We start from the raw sequence: 24,029 nt of genomic DNA on the forward strand, positions 1-24,029 counted from the left end.
CCCAGTTATAACCTAAGAATAGGGGGAAGGGGGAGAGGGGGGAGAGAGAGGGGGTAGGACGGGTGGAGGGAGGGTGATTGGGGGGATTACACCTGTGGTGCATCTTACAAGGGTACATATGAAGCTTAGTAAATGTAGAATATAAATGTCTTAACACAATAACTAAGAAAATGCCAGGAAGGCTATGTTACCCAGTGTGATGAAAATGTGTCAAACTGTTTATAAAACCAGTGTATGGTGCCCCATGATCACATTAATGTACACAGGTATGATTTAATATTAATAAAAAAAGAGAGAGAGAGGACCAACTGGAGAACTATTTAAACCAGGGCTCAGCAAACTGCTGCAGTAAAGAGCCAGAGAGTATTTTTCACGTTTTGGTCTCTATCACAACTGTCATAACCACTTGATTCTGCTGCTACAATGCAAGCGCAGCTGTAGGCAATTCGCAAATGAACGGGGGCAGCCGGATGTGGCCCTCAGGCTGTAGTTTGCCGACCTCACAGTAAAGGATCAGGTCCACAGGGGTCGGTGGCTAATGAAAGGATAATGAAAAGTGACAGCAGGGTCATCAGGGAAAGGGAGAGAGCAAGTATGTCACCATGACTCACAAATCATGAACCTGAGATGCAGAGAGGGCCAGCTATGGGACCAAGGACAGGCACACACCCGCTATGAGGCACCTCCTCTCAGCTGCATGCTTGCTGTTACAGGAAATTACCAGTAAGTCACACCACACACTCTGGCACATTCGACTTTCCTGACTTTGGCCATACTGCCTTCAAATAACTCCCTTAATTGGTTCTCTGCAGAGCTCACTGCAGTATAACACAGATGCATCTACCTGAAATTCACGCCTCAAGGGCCTCAGCCTGAAAACCTGCAGAGAGAGATTCTCAAGCAACCCCACCACCCCAAAAAAATATGCAGCTTTTTTTAAATTTAAATAAGCAGAGTCTTGCTTTGCACAGCCCACGCTGGAGTGCAGTGATGTGACCGATCACAGCTCACTGCAGCCTCCAACTCCTGGGCTCAAACTATCCTCCCACCTCAGCCTCCCCATTGATAGGACTATAGGAAAAACATGTTTCTGGGAACATTGAGTCCTCTCTCCCTCCCCCAGGACAATTAACCCAGCCCATGTGTCCTGTTATGAATCACCTGAGTATCAAAAACTAGATACCCTGGCAGCCACGTGGGTGGGCAAATACAAGGAGCTTCAGGGCTTGCACTGCCTCACCACAACCAGAGGGTCCAGCCAGCTCTTGAGGTCCTCATTCTCTTCATTCGCTGCTTCATCTGACCCTCTGGCTGCCATTTCTCTTGGCTCTGGACTGAGCGCAAGCCCTCGGCCAGCTGCACCTACTTCCTGTCCCATGTATCCACACGTTCACCCATCCCTCTCTGCTCTGGGCTCTCCCCAGTACTGTAAGTATAACTCCAGCCTCCACCTGTGCCAAAGCCACTGGCTCGTCTTCCCAGCCTCTGATAGGCACCTCAACAGTGATACCTGGCCATCAACACAGGCACAACCCATGCACGGTCTACCAGGCAGAGCTTCCTGAATCCGTGTTTCTCCGATTAATTGTATTCCCCTCCAAACCCATCTCTCCCTCCCAAATATTAAGTCTTTATCCTATTCTGGCAAAGTCTCCAACCCAATGGAGTTTGAAACCTTGGAATTTCCCTGTACTGTTTTCTCTCCTCCATATACCCAATCATCTGGTCTGTGGCATGATGCCTCTTCCTTCTAAATGTGTCTCAAATGTCCTTCTCTTTCTATTCTCGTAATCCCAGGCCCTCAACGGCTATGGGTATGATACTGCATTCATTGCCTAATTAGTCCCTGGGTCTTTTGTTTCTCACTCTTCCAAAATTATCCTATTATCCGGTGCCAGAATAATATACAAAAACAACAGCAGATAATATCACAACCTACACAAAACTCCCTAACTTCTCCCTGATCCCAAGTTTGAGGGCTATGTTGGCATACGTAGTTTATGAAGTGTTTTAATGTATATGTGTACTACATACGTGCCATCCTATTCTCTCTCGTAGCCTGCCCTTAACAAAATGCTACACAGAACAGCATCTCTACATCAGGAAGAAGGTTACAGAGGTATAAAGAGAATGAGGAAAAGTGGCACCTTCCTATCTTAGAACATGACATCACCAACCAAGATCAATGCAGTCCAAAGAGAGGAATACAGCCAGCCTGGACAACTGGGCTCTACCCAAGCTCTACCACAAGATGCTTCCAGAACCTCGGAAGGCCATAACTCCTCCAAGTTTCAGTTTTACTATCTTTATCATGGGTTAATAATCATTACTCTGTCTAAATGCTTCCCTGAAGAATATGCACTAGATACAACAGGATCTCCAGCTGTTCATATGGAAGCTGTTGTTAAAAAGCCACTATACAGTGTTTCTCAAAGTGAGGTCCATGGATTACCTACATTAGAATCTCCTGGACACTTAACAAAAATAGGTGCCTAGGTTCCACTCCAGTTCTCCTGAATGAGACTCTTGGGTGGTGGAGCTTCAGAAAGCCAAATTTTAAAAAGCAAATCATTCTAATGCATACAGAATAACAACATCTGTCAAGGAATGCTTAATTGAAGGGTTGCAAAGATGTGATTTTCTAAATGTAAGCTGTCTCCCTGAAGTGGAGATGCATCAAGGCAGCTGAGGCAATACTTCAGAACCAGAGAACCAAAGCTAAATCTAGTCGTCTTCCCAAGAGCACTGGCCTTCAGCTGATTCTCTGAAACATCCAGCCTCCCAACTTCTGTGTACAGGGTTATCATCCAATTATCCTGATTCCTACCATCTGAGGCAACACGCCATTAACTCCAGGGATCAAGAGACTCTAGCTCCCCACTTGAGTGTCTGCTAATTAAAAGAAATATCTGTGGCCAGAATGCAGCAAAAATTCCAAAGCAGATATCAGTATTACAAAGAGAAAAACAGAAACTTCTGCTCAAAAACACATGTAGCTTCTTCCAAAAATGATCTTCCAAGTTAAACAACTCATTTAAAAGGCAAAGGGGATTGTAGGAGAGACAGAAAAGACAGGGAAATGATGAGGCTAACAATACCTGCAAAGAATCTGCAGCAAACGGGGCAATGCCTGTGGCTCAAAGGAGTAGGGCACTGGCCCCATATGCCAGAGGTGGCGGGTTCAAACCCAGCCCTGGCCAAAATAAAGAATCTGCAGAAAATGTTTCAAATTAATTCCATTGTAATTCTTAGTCTTGATGGAAAAATAAGTAAACTACTCTAAAACTGTGTAAAAAAAAAAAATATATATATATATATATATATATATATAAACTACTTTCAGGGCTTGTACAATATACTACATAGGACTGTGATCCTTGTTAAGTAGGGAAACACAGCAGGGTACTCCACATTCACCTGAGCATGCTTCATGGGGACAGTTTCCAAACTATAGCATAAAGAAATGAAGCAATATACAAAAAAAAAAAAAAAAAAAAAAAAGATTAAAATTCAGGACTACTGAGGCAACTAGAATTTGCAGCAGAGGATACCACAGGGAATGAAGGAGCACAAGGAAAGGAGTCTTAGAAATCTGCAAAAGGGTACCCCTGAGTTACCAGCCAAATACTATGCTATTTGAGACCTGGAAGAGAATCATTTCTACGGGGACTGTGACCTGGAGATTCCAGAAATTATATGACACCAGCAGACACCAGAATTCCCATGGTCCAGTGGAGATATTTCACTGTATAGCCTTGTTATCCAGTTAAATCTCTAAAGATCCTCCTTAAGCACAGAGCTATTCTAGTCCTAGAGTAAAAACTATTCTACATTCATCCTACAAAACCTAAAACCAAGCCTTTGCAAAAACAAATTGAATCACCAGCAAATCAACTGCCTATCAGAATAAAATCCAGAACTCTTTAAGATGACAAAATCCATTCTCTCAATAATATAACGCTGGAAATGTCCAACATACAATCAAGAATAATTAGACATGGAAAGCAACTCTAAAATATGATCCGTAACCAGGATTTAAAAAAAAAAAAAAAATGCCAATAGGAATAGACACAGACTACATAGAAATTATTCAACTAGCTGACGAGGCATTTACAACGCCTATTATAAATATGTTCAAAGATTTAAAGGAAAATATTAACACAAGGAGTGGGCAGATGGCCAGATTGCAGTAGAAAAAAATGAGAACTATTTAAAAAAAAATAAAAAGAAACCAAATGGAGATTTTTAAAACTGAAAATTATCCAAAAGTAAAATCCTTGGATGGGCTTAATAACAGACTGGATACTATAAGCAAACATATCAGTGCATCTGAAGACCAAATAATAGATACATTCAAATAAAGGCACAGAGAGAAAAAGATGAAAAAAACAAGCAAAGTCTCAATGACCTAAGAAACATCATTAACTAGTCTAACATCCATGTGTAATTGGTGTCCTAGCAACAGAGAAGAGGGAGAATATGGTAGAATTTTTTCCCTAAAATTTGGACTGATTTTTTTTCTAAATGTCATTTTCAAATTTCTACAGGTCCAAGAAACATAATTAATCCCAACAACAGGGCTACCCATCCCAACAAGGCCAAGAACCAAGCCTGAAGAATATCAAGATGCACCACTAAATTAACTACCTGCCACAGTAATACTCAAACTCCTTAAGAAACAACAACAAAATTCAGATTCTCAACAACATAGAAATCACCACATCCAGCATACAATGAAACATTAGTAGAAAAGAAAAAGCAACATTTTCATATTAAGAAAATGTGACCCACACCTGGGAGAAAAAACAGTCAAGAAAAATAAACATAAAGAAAACCACCCAAAGGCTGAAAATTAAAGTCTTAAGAGCAGCGGGGGAAAAAAAATCACATTACATACAGCAGAACAATGCTAGCATCTCATCAGAAAGTAAAACTTCATATATAAAATCCAAAAAAAAAAAAAAGAAACAACATAAACCGGAAGTCCTTGGAATGTCACCTTTAAATGCTTAAAAGCAAAAACTGTTAATACAGAATTCCATATCCATCTACAGTGAAAATATTCTTTAAATAATAAAGGCAAAAATAAAAACATAGTCTGATAAATAAAAGCTAAGAGAATCTGACACCAACAGACCTAAGCTATGTTAAAAGAAGTGAAGAAAATGACATCAGATGAAAATTTGGGTCTACTGAGGACTAACCATTGAAAAGCACTAAAAATTGTAAATATATAAATAGATATAAAGCCTTTTTCACATTTAAAAATTTTTTCAGACAATTGTTTGAAGAAAAAATGATGGCAATATTTTAAACATTTTATAATACATAATGAAATGTATGACCAACAGGATACGATGAACCAAAGAGGACCAAAAGGAAGTATACTCCTATATGGCTCTATGTTACATATGAAATGGTACAATGATAATTCAGGGTGGACTATGATAAGTTAAGGATATTATAATCTCTACAACCACCACACAAAGATAACGCAAAGAGATCTATTTTTAAATCCAGTAGAGAAAAATACTAAAAACTATTATCCCAAAAGAAGATATACAAGGAGGTAAAAAAAGGCAAAAACAAACAAACAAAAACCAAATTAGATAAAAAGAAAGTAAATTGTAAGGTAGTAGGCATGAAACCAATCAAATAATTACACTAAATGTAAACCGACTAAACATTCCAATTAAGAGACTGAGATAATCAGTAAAACCCAATTCTGTACTGTTATTAAATATAAAGACTCAGATATGTTAAAAGTAAGGAAATGGAAAAAGATGTACCATGCCACACTAATAAAAAGAAGTTGCTGGGGCTATATTAATATGAGAAGGAAGCAGACTTCAAGACAAAGAGTATCATCAGTTTAATTTTATTGAGTACAAAAGTGAGGAACTACACTCCTTTTCCTGCTACCTAGAGAGGCATCCATTCAGAAATTTTTACCAGATCCAGAGCCATTTATGCCCTGAAGGTAGTGGAAGAGAGTGTCCTCAACTTATTTATAGCAGATGTATGAGTATTTGTATTTCCTTTCCAAAATTCATGTTGAAGCACTGAAGTCACAATGTGATGGGAACCTTTTGGAGGTAATTAGGGTTAGATAAGGTCATAAGGATGGGGCCCCCGTGATAGGATTGGTGTCCTTCTAAGAAGAGACAACAGAGAGCTCACCCGTCCCCTCTTCATCATGTGGGGACACGACAAGAAGGTGGGCATCTACAAGCCAGGAAGAGGAACCTCGCCAGGAACTGAATTTTTCTGTTGTTTAAGCCACTCAGACTGTAGTAGTTATATTACAGCAGCCAAGCCAACTAAGAAAGCAGGAACCTACCTACGGGGCATCTGCCTTGATGCTTACATGGAGCAATGTTTCTAAAGGAGAACAAAAATAGCCGGGCACTGTGGCGGGCGCCTGTAGTCCCAGCTAATCGGGACGCTGAGGCAAAACAATCACCTAAGCCCAAGAGCTGGAGGTTGCTGTGAGCTGTGATGCCATCGCACTCTACCAAGGTGACAAAGTGAGACTTTGTCTCTAAAAAAAAAATAAAAAATAAAGGAGAACAAGTGAAATCTGAAAAGAACCTGGGAGACTTCTGCTTCTCCTGCTATTACTGGCACTGAAAACCTAAACTGTTCTCTAGCAACAATGGCCATGGGGATGTTCTGAAATTTGCTGCAATCCCTAGGCCCAAAAGTATTGTTGTATGTGCAATGCCTGGAACCATTCACTGGCCCTATCCCAGCTGCTCTGTGGGATTTACTGATCCTAGATAAAGCCAGCTTCTGACAGAGGCAGCTTCTGCAAAGCGGCTTGTGGACACCCCTCTGTACTGAGTGGACACTGCTACCCTATGCAACAGTGAACTTAGTCAGGGGATCTGACATGATGGATGCCAACCTGAAAAGTCATGTGTGTGTACACGTGTGTGCATGTGTGCACATATACAAGTGTGTGTGCATATACCCACGTGCAAGTGTGCCATCTTCCATGGCTGTTGGTGAGAAGACATGGCTTATCTTCACTTTTTCAGAAAAGGAAGAGCAGGCAGCCGCTGAACAGGCAATGACCGAGGAGTCTAAGGCAAATGACTGTCCCAGCTCCCAAATCTACTCTTACACATCCTGAGGTGGCCGACTGCTCTGGGGGTACACAAGTGACCTGGTGCCAGCTGAGCAGGTCTCCAGCACTAAGAAGGGAACTCACCCTGCCCATGAAGACCCTCAGCAGCGCTCACTACCCTGGTACTGAAGGGGCTGGAACGAGTACAGAATGGTCTGGAGCCATCTTCCCAAAGGCTCTTCATCAGAGCAGAAACAAGGGTAAGCAAAAAATGAGTTTCTGTTACATCAACACTAAAATAAAATGAATTAATAGTAGGTCAGAAGAACTCCCACCAGGAGCGGGTGGCCAGCTCGTGGAAGTCCTAATGCACACCCAGCCATGACAGATCTGCAGCTACCGTGGCTATCAAGGGATGTTCATCCCATCCCAGAGGCATTTTGGCCACTGCTGTGTCTTCCAGGTTAACATTCAGAGAACACCAGAGGCTCCCCAACCGTCTCCAGACCAGGAGAGACGACGGCATCTGTGGTACCAAGAGGCAGGCTTGGATCTGCAGGACGACCCTCTCTGGTTTTCAGAGTGCCAGGTCCAGCTTCTATGCTGGCCTGGGCCAGAAGATGCAATGTGCACCATCCCCACCAGCAAGAGAGGGAGCATGTGAGGACAGCTACTGGCAAGGAAGGACATCACTGCAGAGTGACGGGGTGGTGGGGCCAGAGGGCAACAGGCCCAGCTCAGTTTGCAGGCACTCTCTCCAAGGCAGACCTCATCTTCAGGGCGAGGGCTGTGTGTCTAGCAAGAAAGACACACATGCTCAGGCCCCAACCTTCCCACAGGAGGAGAGGAGAACCCCCTGGCTCCCAGCTGCTGTAAACCACCGCCACCATGTTGACAATTTGTTCATTCAGTCCAGAACACCTCAGTCTTGCCCGGGTCAGGGTAAGGGGAGTCCTCCCTCTTGCCCACATAATTGGGAAAAGGGCCCTGAGGAGGACCAGCTGTAACTGGAGACACACCATGCCTCGGAGATACAGCGGTAGGATCCCTTCCTCTCCACCCAGGTCCCAGGGTTAGGCCAGTGAGGGGAACCACAGACATGTCACAGGCAACCCAAGCCTTTCCAAAGTGAGGTTCCACATCCTACTATTGGCGTTCCCAGGGCTCCATATGGGAGAGAACGACGTTTTCATTTTCCCAGCGCTTTTAGCTGGATTCCCTCCTTCCTAGGCATTGGCCAAACCACCTTTCCATTCCAAACCTTCCCTCCTCCTTTCTTCCTGACACTGGCCTGAACTCTTTATCTAACTCCCCTGGGACATCAGTTGCCCAGCCTTGGGACACACATCCATACCACTGCCACCACCACAATCGATCCCAAGGAAGAGGGACCGCACAGGCCGGGCTGGGGAGAGCGCCGAGGCACCAGCCACCAGCTAGGAATATGGCTGGAAGCAAGACAGGCATGGTCCCAGCCACCGTGGGAGGAAGGTGGGGTGGACACTCCATTCCTTCGCCCGACCACCCACGGAAATCATCTTCGCCACCCCCTCCCATCAGCTGGCTCAACACAGCCCATGGTGGCTTCCGGGTATTTTTCATAAACGTGTTGCCTGGCTCAAGAGATGGCAAGAAATGACAAGTGTCCAGTCACAACTTTATGACTAACATATAAAAAGGTTATCTCCCAAGCACAGAGAAGGAAATCCAAGTCCTAGAAGGTTCCACCCGGGCCAGTTTGCATTTAAGAATCCCTACCACACAGGCAGCGCCTGTGGCTCAGTCGGTAAGGCGCCGGCCCCATATACCGAGGGTGGCGGGTTCAAACCCGGCCCTGGCTGAACTGCAACCAAAAAAATAGCTGGGTGTTGTGGTGGGCGCCTGTAGTCCCAGCTACTCGGGAGGCTGAGGCAGGAGAATCGCTTAAGCCCAGGAGTTGGAGGTTGCCGTGAGCTGTGTGAGGCCACGGCACTCTACTGATGGGCCATAAAGTGAGACTCTGTCTCTACAAAAAAAAAAAAAAAAAGAATCCCTACCACTCTCATCACAGTAACAAAAAATAGCGCTTGGGGAGTTCCCTTCGGCAAGCCAGCCTAAGCTGCCCAAGCAGCTGCAGAGTGAGTGTGAGAGAGAGTGTGTGTGTGTGTGTGTGTGTTCGGGCACACGTGCGTGCTCATGCCAGACCCACCGAGCGCCCTTTAGGAATAAACATCACCCCCACAGGTGATTTTCTGAGCCCCGGTCAAAAGCCAGAGGGCAGGCACTCTTGAAAGGCTTTGAGCAGCTGACTGCGAAGCTACAGATATTTTTTCCTGCAGCCTCAATGAGCAAGGACTCAGCTAACACACACAGCATACTAATGTAGAGCTGTGTTCACCAGAAGCCCTAGAAAACAAAGAGCATAAGGAGAGGGAGGGAGAGCGCTCAGGCACGCATTCCGTCACCTGCAGGCATCCACGGAATGGCCAAACCCACTGTTCTCCCTAAGAATCCACCAGCACACCACACCAGGAAACTGCCTCCACCCCCTTTTTTACCCAGAACAACATCTGAGCATCTTTCTGAAAGTCACAGAGACTGTGGAAGGCCTCCCAAGGCATGTGGCTTCCACTTGCACGTGGGACTAGATACTTGGCACCAAGGGGGGCCTGAATGCTAGTTCTCCCCAAAAGTCAGATAGTGAAGGGGCCTGTGACTGCAGTACATCAAGACCCTCTGCATTCCCATGCAATAAAAATACAGTGTTTCACAAAAAACTCAGAACTTTCTTCCCAAAAAGTCCTTCCAAGCCATGAGCTTTCTCAAGATTCGCCCAGCCCAAATGCATTTGCTATGGCATCCATGACTGCAAGCTGCAGGGTTTCCTCCCTCAGAAGCTGAAGTATTGATTAGCACTGTGCATTCATCTCCACGCCCTACCCCTCGGCACACCCAGCCTGCCCACTGTTCAGATGACAGGGGACTGCCTCTTGCTCTGAATGCCCAGTCCCCGAGCTCTCTCCACCCCGCCATCTCTTCTTAGTACCATAAATACCAAAAGAAACTAAAAGAATGTTGTCATCAACTGAATTGTTTCCCCCCAAATCCATGGGTTAAATCTCTCCAACCCCCATCCCTCAGAATATGACTGTTTTTTGGATATAGGACCTTTGAAGAGGTGACTAAACTAAAATGGTGCCATGTGGGTCCCCTGCTCCAATCTGACAGATGTCCTCATAAGAGGAAGAAATCTGGACACATCAAGACAGCAGGGATGTGTGCGCAGAACAAGACAGGGTAAGGACACAGGAATAAGGCAGCTGTCTGCGAGCCAAGAAGAGAGGTCTCAGGAGAAAATAACACCCTAACTTTGGCCTTTCAGCTTCAGGAACTGTAAAGAAAGAAATTTCTGTTATTTCAGCAGCCCAGTCTGTGGTTTTGTTGCTACAGGCCTAGTGAGTGATGCAGACATATACAGAAGGAAGCAAAAGTTGCAAAAGGTTGCAAAACTGTAAGCTTCTTGGGCTTGGAGCTGCCCAATCCATCCCACAGGCCAGGCTGTTCAGGGGCACAATCGGGTCCCCATGTTGGAAGAACCTATTGCTATGGGGGCTCTCTCCACCTGTCACCAGGAGCGCCTCACAGTAGGAAGCAGCACTGCTTATCCTGAGCCTCAACCAAGTATAAAAAAAGAGCATAAACGTGAGGCAGGGGACCCATCTCCACTTTCACTATGAACCAGTCGGGCTTATCTCACACTATCAGGCTTACCCTGCAGAGTCTCAAGTAAAGGCAGCTGCTCTTTCTCCTCTGTGCTTTCTGTAAGATGCGCCTGCCTGTCCTCTTTTCCGTTCTGCCCTCAAAATACTCTTTTGTGAACTAGAATCCAAATGCTAAAGAGGGAGAGAATCTATGAAGGAGAGAGACATGTGTCCTTCACTTACAGACAGTTGTCACACGTGCTCTTCCATGGCAGCTCTGGCCAAACACTGACACCTGCAAAAGTTGGGTGCACGCTAAAAGCACGTGCAAATTCTGCCTAAGTGTTCACTAGAGGTACCTTCTCTCCTGTCACGAGGAGAACTAACACAACTGAACACGGTGGGTGATTCAGATGAATTAAGGAGAGCCTGGTGCAGTGGCTCACATCTGCAATCCCAGCACTCTGGGAGGCGAAGCTGGAAAAATTGTTTGAAGCCAGGAGTCTGAGACCAACCTCAGCAACATAGCAAGGCCCTGTCTCTACAAAAAAAAAAATTTTTTCAATTAGCCAAGTGGTACAGAAGTCCGTAGTCCCAGCTACTTGGGAAGCTAAGGCAAGAGGATCTCTTGAGTCTAGGAGTTCAAGGATGCAATGAGCTATGATAATACCACTGCGCTTGAGCCTGGGCTGAACAGAAAAAGACACTCTCTCTATAAAGGAAAAAGAAAACTGAGGAGCTGAGAAGTGGTACCCACTTGCTGGCCCCTCTTGACCAAACAGGATTATATATAATTCAAGTCGTCTCAGACAAGAGAAAGCTTCAGGGAGTGTCACAGGCACCTGCTACCTGCAGTCTCTTCAAGACTTCAAATGCCAAGGGGCGGGGAGGATGAGGCGCACACATCCACCAGGGGAAAAGCTGCCAAGATGCAAAACAAGCCGAAAAAACTAAGTGGCAACAACGCAGTCAATATGTTACCACTTGTTCCTCAGAAAACAAAATTGCATTTCCAGAGGTCCATAGAAACACCCGTTAAAGCCCAGGGCAAGTGAACTGATCAGAGATGGGAGATTATTGAGCAAAGTACATTTAAGCTACATTAAGTTTTGATAAAAGGTCATAAATAAAATAATTTTAAATTTAAACATAATACAAAAAGAAAATGCATGGACTGACTGCAACTGTGTTAAAATGTTATCATGCGCATAGGTTTGGAAAGGGAAGGAACACCTAAATGGGGTCAGGGCTGGTAACTGCCATAAAGATAATCTAAAGCCTGCTCAATCAACACAAACAAATGGGGGAAGTGTTTATATTTCAGTATTTAAGAGACATAGCATAATTGGTTTATCTTTTCAAAAAAGTCTAGAATTTGGCTCGGCGCCTGCAGCTCAAGCAGCTAAGGCACCAGCCACATACACCAGAGCTGGTGGGTTTGAATCTAGCCCAGGCCCGCCAAACAACAATGACAACTACAACCAAAAAATAGCCGGGCGTTGTGGCAGGTACCTGTAGTCCCAGCTACTAGGGAGGCTGAGGCAAGAGAATCGCTTGAGCCCAGGAGTTGGAGGTTGTTGTAAGCTGTGACACCATAGCACTCTACCCAGGGCAACAGCCTGAGGCTCTGTCTCAAAAAAAAAAAAAAAAAAAAGAAAAGAAAAAGAAAAAAAGACTAGAATTATATCCCCTAAACCAAGAGTATTCAACCTTTTTTTTTTTTTTTTTTTTTTTTTGTCTCTACCACACAAACACTAACAAAAGCTGATTCTCCCGAGGGCCATCCTCGGGGAGTGTTGGCTCAGGCTGCCCTCTCCCTAAGTCTTCCCAGGCCTAGCAGGTTGAACCTCTCCTTCTTACTTCGTACCCTTTCCCCTTTCATCAAGATACCATCTGGTAAAGGCTCTGTAAATCCCTGTCAGTTCATTCGCCATTAACAGTTCCTACACAGGCCTTCTCTAGCTTTATTCCCAGATCAATAAAGAAAACAAACATCCGCGGACAGCCACTTGAAGCATCTGAAATTAACAGTGCCACTTGGTTTCAACCTGACAGGCTGTTATGAGTAAGACCCTTTTCATGAGCAATATTTTACTTTGGCTCCAACAAGTGGATAAATAAATCAGAAAGGCTAAACGAAAAGAAAAAAGAGTTAAAGAACACAGTCGCTTCCCCACTAAGGCACCCAGGCTTTCTGCTGCCATTCAGCTCCTGAATAACCGGCGTCGGTGGCTCTGAGGCTCCCAGGCACTGGGACCTGTGCCTGCATGGTCAGGGGCAAGGGCTCGAGTCAGAGCACTGCTGTGGAACCACCCAAACCACATTTCTGCCCTTCCCGTACTTCCAGGGAAAATAACACACAGGCTGGCTCACTTCCTTTCGGCCTATCAAACTCCAAGCAGAAATGTCCGGAGGGACAGAGAGGACATCCTGGGGCCTGTTGGGAAGGGTGAGAGCCCCTTAGTCAGAACTGAGGCCAAAGCCCTTGGCTCCACCTACTTCGTTCTGCTCCTGGGCCCATCTGCTAAATAGTGGGGCTTTGTCATAGGTGGGATGAATTTACAATTCCAGGAACTGAAAAGACCTGAAACTGAATTCACCCACAGCCTCAAAAGTCACTGGTTTGTAAATTCCAAGAACCACAAGCATCATGGAAACAAATTTAACTCCCCCGACCAGGAGACTGGATTCCCTGCAGCTGCTCTGTTCATGTGGATAACTGTAAGGACACCACGGAGCATCTCGGACAGCTCCGAGCTGGCGCCTTTTCTGAGTCTGCTAAGCATTAATATAGCGAAACCTAAGGAAACCTTTAGCCGCCCTCAGAATGAAGGCCAAAGACTGTTTCCAAGTATGATTCTCCCAGAAACATTTGTATTCAGTGGCTACAGCAATCATAAATAATTCCCATCTAAGACCTTCTAAGACAAATTCCCCTTCTCATGTCAACGGCAGGAATTAATTTCTTTTAAAATGCCTTCAAACAGATGTTTACTGTCAGGCTGATCTTTCTGCCAAATAATGAGGTTCTGGGTGTTACCAGTGATTTCTGACACCTTCCATCTGACATTCGCCCACCGTTCATTCCCAAACCACTCCTGATTTTCTGCAGAGAATGTTCAGAACTTTCCCAAGGAGCCTTTTCCATTATTCAAAGCACATTATTAGAACAAACATGAGCCAAAAGGTTAAAAAAAAAAAAAAAATACTGCTGCACAGTACAAATTGGCCAATGACTATTTACACTGCCCAGAGAAAGCCCTGCGTTCTGACAGCTGATCAAATACACCTGACACCAGCCTGCCCCCCACAGCACCAGCAGTAAGGACCCAGATGGCTACACAGCGCCCTCCACAAGGGACTGTCTTAGAAGCCCAGTTGAGCACAGGTGAGAAGGGCAGAAGGGGACCTGGCAGGGACCGTGCTGAGCCTCTGAGCCAGACCTCCGCCTGCTGCTCAGGATGTAAGGCCACTGGCCACCAGATCTGCCTGTCAGGACAAGCAGATTACACACGTGCACATGTAATCAGGGGGATCTGAGAGCAGAATACTGCAGCTCCATTGACGGCCTCCAGAAACTGCTATTGCACAAATGTGCTGACTGGCAAGGAAGCCAAATGTCAGAGGGCAGAAGCATACTGCCCTTCAAACTTTTATTTTTATTTTTTAAGACCGAGTCTCACTCTGTCACCCAGGCTAGAGCTCTGCGGCATCATAACTCACAGCAATTCAAACTCCTGGGCCCAAGTGATCCTCCTGCCTCAGCTGTACTGGGACTACAGCTGCCTGCCGCAACACCTAGCTAATTTTTCTATTTTTAGTAGAGATGGGCCCTTGAAACCAGCCTTGCACAGGCGGGTCTCAAACTCCTGAGATCATGGTATCCTCCCACCTGAGCCTCCCAAAGTACTAGGACTATATCTGAGTGCCACGGCCTGCCATTCAATCTTCTGATGACAAAAAATGACAATTGGTCTTTCCTTTGCAAGGACATCATAGCTGCCCATCCAACATTACATACAGTTATCCGGTCCAAGATAGTCCTTCTATAACACAAAGAATTGGTTTCTCACGAGCCCTGGGCCCAGAGGTCAAGTTCTTTGGAATTCTTCCTTTTCTTTTTCCAGTTGGGAAATCAAGGCAAGACAGAAAGCAGAAAGGACAGGAAGAGAACTCTAGCCTCCCTCTCTCCCCACCCGTGCATCAACTCCAATGACCCTGACCTAACCCTCACTCACCAGGAGTGCACAGAAGTGGACGTTGGCCCATCTCCCCTTCCAGTTCTCCCTGTGTGCTGCCCTCCCTCCTTTCTGGGTGAGGATTCAAGAACCAAGTCAGGGTTGCCTCTGCCCACCCCTAGGACTTGTGGGTGCACAGGGTCTGGCAAAGCTGTGTCAGCCCACACTGCTACTGGAGAACCCCCCTTCCTCTACTGATGACAGTGCCAACTAATAACGGGTTTTAGCCAATGGCTTGGGGTTCTCCATCGTGTGGCCTGGCCTCGGAGCTCTCTGCTCAGTGATCACAGCCATCCTGTAGGCCAAGGTTCCTGACATGCTTCTCTGTAAGCAAGTTCACGCTCATTCCCAAACCCAACTCACCAGCCCTGTGTCAGTAAAAATCCCTTAAATTTCTGGCTGACCCCCAATTCTGGCACCATTTTAGATGTTTAAATTTTTACTTAACACTCCCACGGGGAAGTTATCCTCAAATTATTAGAAGGAAAACCAGAACTAAGAGACACAACCAGTGAACAGCGGATGTGAACTTAAACTCAGACCGCTGCTGCCCAGACTCTGCCTCGCCCACCTGTGAGCCCCACACTTGGCAAAGCCCTGATGTTACAGCTAGGTGGGCTGTCATCTCCCTGGTGACATCATAAGCTCATTAAGGGCCAGGCCCACGGTCATGGTCACTCACTCCTCCCAGTGTCTAGGTCCCCTCATAAACATAGTGCCGCTCAGCACATCACCTGAGCTCCATATTTTTAATGAAATCTGACATTTGAAATCTGAACGTACCACTCTTGGCCTTTTGGCTAAAACCAAGTGTGAAATCTGAACTTACCAAAATGTAACTAGGGGGGTGATTAGTCATATCACCAAGAGATTATTTTCTTTAAAGAAGCTATCACCATTCAGTCATCTAATAGTTTGTGATCTGCTCAGATACCATTGACTACTTCGCAAGAAATTAATGGGTATACTAAGTTCAAACAGATCTAAGACATGGCACAGACCTAGATGTATCCCAACACAACAGCCCAAAGTAAAGCAGTACTCACCAGGTGAGGCATCAGGAGGTCAGCCAGGTAGACAAAAGCAGCTCCAAGGGTGAAGCCAACAGCCACTGGGAAGAAGGCAAAGGCACCAAAGCCCCCTGAGGATGTGGCCATCTCAACCGCTGGGGCCAGGAGAGACCAATAGGAAGCCGCTAACATGACCTGCAAAACCATGGGGAGGAAGATGTCATCAGAACAGCCTCAGCCGGCCTTCCCAGCGGGGCCTCGGTGCTCCCTGCAGCTCCAACAGACCTCACCATTTCACATGAGTTAGGCCTTTAATATCAAGTGGTAAGTATTATCCCAAACCAGAAAGCTACCTCCAGAATTGCTGAACTACTGTTGTTAGAACTCAGTTTGGAGTAGGATAGAGTTGGCCCTAGGAGAACGCTGTCAACTAACCTGTAATTCAGTGGTTCTCAACCAGGGATGATTTTGCCTTCCACAGGACATCTGGCAATGCCTGGAGATGTTTTTAGTTGTCACATTGGGATCAGAGTAGGGAAGGCTGCTGCTGATATCTAGTAGGTAGAGGCCAAGGGTTTTAGCAAACATCTTACAAGCCACAGCATGCCCCTGACAACAAAGAATTGTCTGGCCTTAAATGGCAGTACTAAGACTGAAAAACCCTGTTCTAATCAACTACTTCTAAGACAAACTGCTATTTCATGAGCTCCACTGCATTATAACAAAGCTCTAATTATTACAACGTCCTTCCTTATGCTGAGTGGAAATCCATCTCTCTTCCATTTGCACCTATCAGCTGGACTTCTGCTCTTTAGAGCACCGAAGAATGTGTCTCCTCTGTGATATGTGTAGGCCTTTGAAATATTTAAAGACAACAAAATTGGCCCCATCAATTTTTTTATCTCTAAAATCGATTGATCATCTACTATTCCCAGGGACTAAACTTCACAGTTCACATTTTATCATCACAACAACTCCAGGGGGCAGAGGTTGTTTTTCTATTGTTACTTGTAGATAAAGAATTTGTTTTTGTTTTTTCTTTTAGAGGCAGTCTCACTTTATTGCCCTTGGTAGAGTGCCATGGCGTCACAGCTCACAGCAACCTCAAACTCTTGGGCTTAGGCAATTCCCTTGCCTCAGCCTCCCGAGTAGCTGGGACTATAGGTGCCTGCCACAACACCCGGCTGTTTTTTTTGCAGTTTGGCCGGGGCCAGGTTCGAACCCACCACTCTCAGTATATGGGGCCGGTGCCCTACTCACTGAGCCACAGGCACATCCCAGGGTCACATAAGCAATAAGTGGCAGATCCCGCTTGAAGAGGGGAGAATCATGAAGGATAAGACAAAAATGAGGCTGGTCTCAAATCTCAGCAAGGCGTGTGTGATAACAGGTTCTCCAGCACTGGCCAAATGAAACACCCATCCACAGCTTACTTGCTCTTATAGATGCCGTGATATCTTTTGGAGAGAGTACACCCACTGCCATCATTATTATTCGACAGGCATCATCAACACAGGAACTGTTGAATGGGTTTCTAAAAATTACTTAATTATGCCTTGCCTTAAAAAAATCACCTGCATCACCCATCTCCAAAATAACACGTAGAGTGACAAAGCCCGGTATTTCAACAGCAACAATAAAGAACAAATCCACAAATTGCCTTCTGCCAGGCGTCATTCACACACAGCCACTTGCTCTGGGCCAAATTCTCCCAGTGAAACTGCACCTGCTTCAAAAACTCCCAGAAAGAATGAAAATGCCTCGGCTAAACAGAATGGGAGCTAATGCCGACCAGGTCAAGTCCATGAACCAGCTGTCATAAAAGATCTGTAAAGCAAGTCTAAGGGCTCTTCCTCCCCATCACAGCCTAATCCATCTCTTTCCCAGACTTTGTCTCGGTAAGTTTAGAATTCAACAGCCTCACCAAGGAGGACCTGCACAGGCTCAGAGATGGAGACGGCCTTTCCCTCCTTCCAAGCTCGACCTGTCCAGCAAACTCTCTCCTGGTATGTTTCAAGGTCTCCCACATGGTCCCACTTTCAACAACTCTAAAAACTACTTGATCCTGAGTCTACATGCTCCCCGCCCTGCATCCTTCAACAAGGAAACACAACATCATTGTCAACATGACCTGAGTTTCTTCCCTGACTTCATCTCCTTTCCCACGCAAAGTCCAATCCCTTCTGTCAAAATTCCTTCCATTCTGCTGCTTCACAGAGGGATCCATCCCCTACTCGTGAGAAACACACGAAGTTCTCACCAAGTGATTCAAGGGAGGGCAGAAGAGAAGCATCTCTCGAGGGAGGGAATGCTGGGATCAGGGGTGTCTGTAAGGCAAAAGCACCTCACGTGACTTAGGAGGGCCCCTCCCTGAGAATCACTGTTCTGTATCTATCTTGACTGACACATCCAGGCCCCAGTTTGATTTCCTTCATTTCCTTTCCTTGACAGCACCCCAGTCTCCTCCATAAACTGGAAAACAACCTAAGAACAATCTGGAAATGGAATTGGATTGCCTGTCTACAAGGATGGTAGGGTCCAAAGAGAAGTTATTTACAGAGGACGTGTGGTAGGAAAGACGATCATGTCCTTATGCCCAAAATCTGTGAGTATTTCACCTTTCATAGCCAAAAGGACTCTGCAGGTGTGATTAAATTAAGAACCTTGAGCTGGGGGATCATCCTGGATTGTCTGAGCAAGGCCAGTGTCATCATAAGGGTCCTCATGAGTGAATAAGAAGGTCAGAGTCGGACAGGAAATGTGATGACAAAGGCAGAGGTTGTCAGGGAGAAAGACTAAGATGCCCTGTGCTGGGGGCTTGAAGATGGAGAAAATATCACGAGCCAAGACATGCAAGTGGCCCTAGGTGCTAGAAAGTCAAGGAAACAGAAGTTCCTCTGAAGCCTGCAAAACAGCATACCCCTAGGGCCATCTTGATTTGATCTCAGTTAAAGCCACTGTGGGGTTCTGAACTTCAGCTCTGTAAAATAATAAACTCATGTTGTTTTAAGCCACTATGTTTGTAGTTATTTGTTACAGCAGCAAATGGAAACTAATACAGCATGTAAAGGCAAGGGAGGTTGGCATGCTCCCACTTAATGGCACAATGTAAAGGTATATGGCGCACCTCTTGGGTGCAGGATACAACTACAATAGGGACTCTACCCAACAAATGCAAACATTGTAACCTAATTGTTCATACCCTCATATTAATCTGAAATTCAAAAGAAAAAAATTTAGAGCGCTTCCAGTTTGCAGAAAAATTTAGTAGAAAGCATGGAGAATAGTCTTATACCCCCAGTTCCCATATACACACACCCTCCCCCACTATCAATTTCTCACACCACAGTGGTGCATTTAATACAACTGATTAGGCCAGGCGAGGCGGCTCACACCCGTAATCCTAGCAATCTGGGAGGCCAAGGCAAGAGGATTGCCTGAGCTCACAGGTTCAAGACCAGCCTGAGCCAGAGTGCAACCTCGTCTCTAAAAATAGCCAGGTGTTGTTGTGGGCACCTGTAGTCCCAGCTACTTGGGAGGCTGTGACAAGAGAACTGCTTGAGGACAAAAGTTTGAAGTTGCTGTGATGCCCTGACACTCTGCCTCACAAAAAAAAAAAAAAAAGTATTATACATATATGTAATACAACTGCTGAGCCTTCATGGACGCAGCATTACGGCCCACAACACACAGCTCACATCAGGGTCCCCTCCACACTGCACATTCTGTGGGTCTTGACAAATACATAAGGACGTGTTCACTGTCACAGTATCAGGCAGAGTAGTTTCACTGCCCCGAAGATCCCTTGTGCTCCATCTGTTCATCCTTCTCCCCTAAATCCTGGAAATCCCTGGTTTTTTTTACTGTCTCCATAGTTTTGCCTTTTCCAGAATGTCCCAGAGTTGAAATTATACAGTATGTAGTCCTTTCAGATTGGCTTCTATCACTTGCCAATATGCATTTAAGTTCCTAAGGCATCTTTTCATGACTTGCTAGCACATTTCTTTTGAGAGCTAAATAATACCACGTTGTCTGAATGTACCACAGTGTATTCATCTGGTCTCCTACCGAAGGGCAGCGTGGTCACTTCCGAGTTTTGGCAATTACGAATAACACTGCTACAAACATTCATGTGCAGGTTTTCGTGTGGACAGAAGTTTTCAGTTCATTTGGGTAAATAAATACCAAGCAGTGTAATTGTTGGCTCCTATGGCAACCATTACTTTTTTTAAAATCCCCCAACATAGGTGGCCTACCTGAAGCTCTCGACACCAGCAAAGTTCCCACAAATGTTGGGGATTTTTCAATCTGGATGTGGTGACATATTAACCAACAGACAGAGAAGCAAGAAGCAAAGTATCTAACCCTCAACTACGACTAAGGGTCTGCATGGAGAGAGAAAACTGGACTTTAGGAAATGGGTTCTAAAGGCAAGTCTCACCAGCCAGACCCTTTGTGACCCCAGGGAGTAGCTAGAAGGATTCCTCCTGCACCTGTGACCCTGCTTGTAAAGCCAAACAGCTAGACTTGCAGGACCAACCCTGAAAACACCATAAGGAGACCTTACTCCCCATCTTTGTCTAGGCAGGGAATGACATAGGGCCCCTCTGCACCCCAAAATGAAACCCCCTCTTTATTCCCAAAATGAAAATAAAATGCCCTATCAATCAAATGAGTGCAGGGAAAGCTTGTGTAGCGACCATCCACCATCCTCAATGTCGCTGAGACCAAAGCAACCCTGTATTCTTTTGCTAAATAATGGAAGAAGCTCAAAGGAATAAGTATTTCAAGACCAACAACAAAAAACACCTGCAGAAGACCTGAGTAAGAAAAAAACAACAGAAGAAACAGGACTGAACTTCAGTTTTTGGCTGGTTTGGTAGGCCTACCGCAGGGCTCAGAAATTTGAATGTCGCATTGAGTGATCATTGGGCAAGTTGGTGTTTAGGAAGGTATAATTTCTTCACTTCTTCCCGTGCCCAAGGTTGAATCTCGCCTTAGCTCTCTCTTCTTCACATGCTTCCTTGAGTCTCAGCCACCACCAGGACTTCAACTTCCACCTCTATGCAGGCAAGCCAAAGAATGAATGAATGACTTCATTAAAAAATCTGATCTTGATCACAACTGCCACAAGATGGTCACAGTCCAAATGGCCACCAGTGGGTGGATGGACAAACATTCCATGAAGAAGCCATGAAATGCCACAACATGGAAGCAGCTCAAAAATATGACATTAAGTGAAAGTAGCAAGAACTAAAAAGTCATTTACCATACTTTCTGGTGCCATACATATGCAATATCTAGAGGAGGTAAGTCCGCAGAGACAGACTGCAGAAGGGTGGTTGGCGGGGCTGACTGAAGGGGGAGGAGGAAGGCCACTGAATGAGCAGTTTCAGGTGAGAGTCAAGTGGACAAGGTGATGGTGATAGCTTTAGAAGGCTTTAAGCTTTAGAAGGCTTAAGGCTTTAAGACTGGGAAACAATCATGGAGAAGAAGGGGGAGGGACTCCTCTAGAGTAACCTGTACAGCCATTGGTCACAGTCTGTTGCTAGGCAGGGCAATGCAGGGGGAGGGAATTCCCTGGGGATTGGGCAGAAAAAGTCTTCAGCACCCTTAAAGGGCCAATCAACAGAGGCCAGTCACTTAAGGCTTAAAGAAACCAATCACTGTAAGCCAGCTCCGTTTGAAGGACCCAATCAGTATTCACAGGCAGACAAGGTAAAAAAAAGCCCAAAGCTAGCACCGCTGCAACTGCAACCCATTAGAGATGCCTTCTGTCATCTTTTTATCATCTTCTTTTTTGTTTTTTGAGGCAGAGTCTCACTCTGTTGCCCCAGAATAGAGTACATGGTGTCACAGCTCACAGCAACCTCAAACTCCTGGGCTCAGGCCGTCCTCTTGCCTCAGCCTCCCAAGTAGCTGGGATTACAGGTGCCAGCCACAATGCCTGGCTAATTTTCCTATTTTTAGCAGAGAAGTAGTCTTGCTCTTTCTCAGGCTGATCTCAAATTCCTGAGCTCAAGCAATCTTGGCCTCCCAGAGTGCTAGGATTATAGGTGTGAGCCACTGCACCCGGCCAGCTTTCCTATCTTCTAATAAACTATCACTCTATGGCCTCTGCTTGCCTGTGGTCCTTAAATTCATTCTTCGGTTCCCAAGATGAAGAATGCGGCCAGAAGAAGAAAAATCTAATATCAACTGTTGGTTGCACAACATTGTGAATGCCCCTGAGCTGTATGCTTTAAAATGGCTTTATTTTATGTTTTGTAAATTTTACCTCAATCAAAAACAAACCAAAAAAAAAAACAAAACAAAAAAAAAAACCCAGAGTTTGGCCTAATCAGCCCGCAGGGACTCATCCTGAACTGCTGCCCTAGTTGTATGCTGAACTCATCGGCTCCCTTGTGCTGGCCCAAGCACCTCCATCTGTGACAAGGACAAAATGCCAAGGCCTGTCACAGGTCCCCTTTCTTCCAAGCATCCTCAAACCCCTTGCCTGAGTCCATGTTTATAAACGCAGGATTGAGAATTGGGTCTGACTTTGAATTTTGCCTCTGCTCCTCACCAGTTAGGTAGCCCCAGGCAAATAACCCAAGCACTTCCCAGCCGGGTTTTGTCACCTAACAATGACACTATTTACAAGGTTGTTGGAAGAATTATAAGAAGCAATGGGTATATGACACCAACCCAGTTCCTGGCAGGAAATACATTATGAGTGGGTGTTACTTTGGATTCTTCCCTTTCCAAACATACACCTCATCCTCCCACCTTGCTCTGCACCCCACTTCCAGAGCGGCCCTTCTCCATCACCCTGGATTCTTTGTGTCTATATTCCCCTGGAGTCCTGGTACGCAGCTGGGACTGGGGCTGCGGCTCGAGCATCTCTGCATCCTGACACCCCCATCGGAAGAGCCCTGAACAGAGCGCTGTTCACGGTTGGTTTCCTAAACAAGTTCTCTGTCACCCTCACTAATGGAAGGGAGCAATGGGGGTGGAGAAACCAGAACGTGTGATTAGGAAGTGATTCAACACCCATTTTCGTGGTCTGTTACCTAAATTTTACAGTAATTTTTACCTTCCAAATTAAGTACTATATGGGCTCACACTCGCAGGCCTCCGATCCTTTGACAAACACTGGCTGAGTAATGGAGTTTTTTCATGAGTATGGGAAAAAAAATCAATAGAGAATTTTCAAAGCATCACAGATAATCTACCGAACAGTCTACGGACAGAATCACAGACGCGTTCAGAGCTGAAAGGTACTTTAGGAGACAACTGAGCCCAAACACTTCACTGAACAGAAGGAAAAGCTGAGACCCAGAGAAGCACAGTGGCTCTCCCAAAGCCTCAGGCAAGCTAATGCCATCCACAGTTGACCACATCACCCCCAGAACACACTGGCACCATCATTTACCCCCACAACAACACAGAGTCCTTTACTATTTTCAAAGAGCTACACACTAAAGATCAGGTTTAAGTTATTGCATCCCCTAATACCAGGCAAAGAATCCCGAAACCAAAGTCTGAGATGAATCAGCTTCAGCCGTAATGGAATATGATGGATCCCATGGCATTCTCCAATACTGTTCATATAAACTACTCCAGGAAAACCCAGCAATGGAAAATTGTGGGCAACTAATAAACAGTGGTAATGATCCTGTTAAACACTTGCCTCTGGAAGATCGATCAGACCTTATAAATTTAAACCCATTAATAGCTGCTGACTGCCTTCAAAGTAAGCAGAACAACAAGCAATGTTGTAACTCGCAATATAATCTTTCTAGCATCACAGCCAAACCTGAAGATTTCACAACAAAACATACAAATATTATACCTTTGGTCCAGGTCTCCAAATAAAAGGCACACTTGCTCTATTGCAAACTCTGCTTTAAAATTAGAACCATTTAAATGCAATATGTGCCCTGATTCAGATTCTGGACCACAAAGAGGACATTAGTAAGGAAATCGGTGACATCCAAACAAGTCTGGAGTTTAGGAATGGTAACATACCGATGTTCCCATCTAGGGAAGC

At 45.4% G+C, this 24,029-nt stretch overlaps 1 protein-coding gene across 3 annotated transcripts in view; it reads right to left on the reverse strand.

Moving 5' to 3' along the window:
* SLC39A11 (solute carrier family 39 member 11) overlaps positions 1-24,029 on the reverse strand; it is a 357,393-nt gene that overhangs the window by 293,292 nt on the left and 40,072 nt on the right. For 2 of the 3 annotated variants that reach the window (XM_053569888.1, XM_053569887.1), the window contains one exon: positions 16,034-16,192. The exons of the other annotated variant lie outside the window; for it this stretch is intronic. In XM_053569888.1, the coding sequence (XP_053425863.1) occupies positions 16,034-16,192 (159 nt within the window). The remainder of the gene's footprint in view (positions 1-16,033; positions 16,193-24,029) is intronic. 3 annotated transcript variants of the gene reach the window in all.

This window comes from Nycticebus coucang, chromosome 18, assembly GCF_027406575.1.
Source record: "Nycticebus coucang isolate mNycCou1 chromosome 18, mNycCou1.pri, whole genome shotgun sequence".
Classification (NCBI taxonomy): domain Eukaryota; kingdom Metazoa; phylum Chordata; class Mammalia; order Primates; family Lorisidae; genus Nycticebus; species Nycticebus coucang.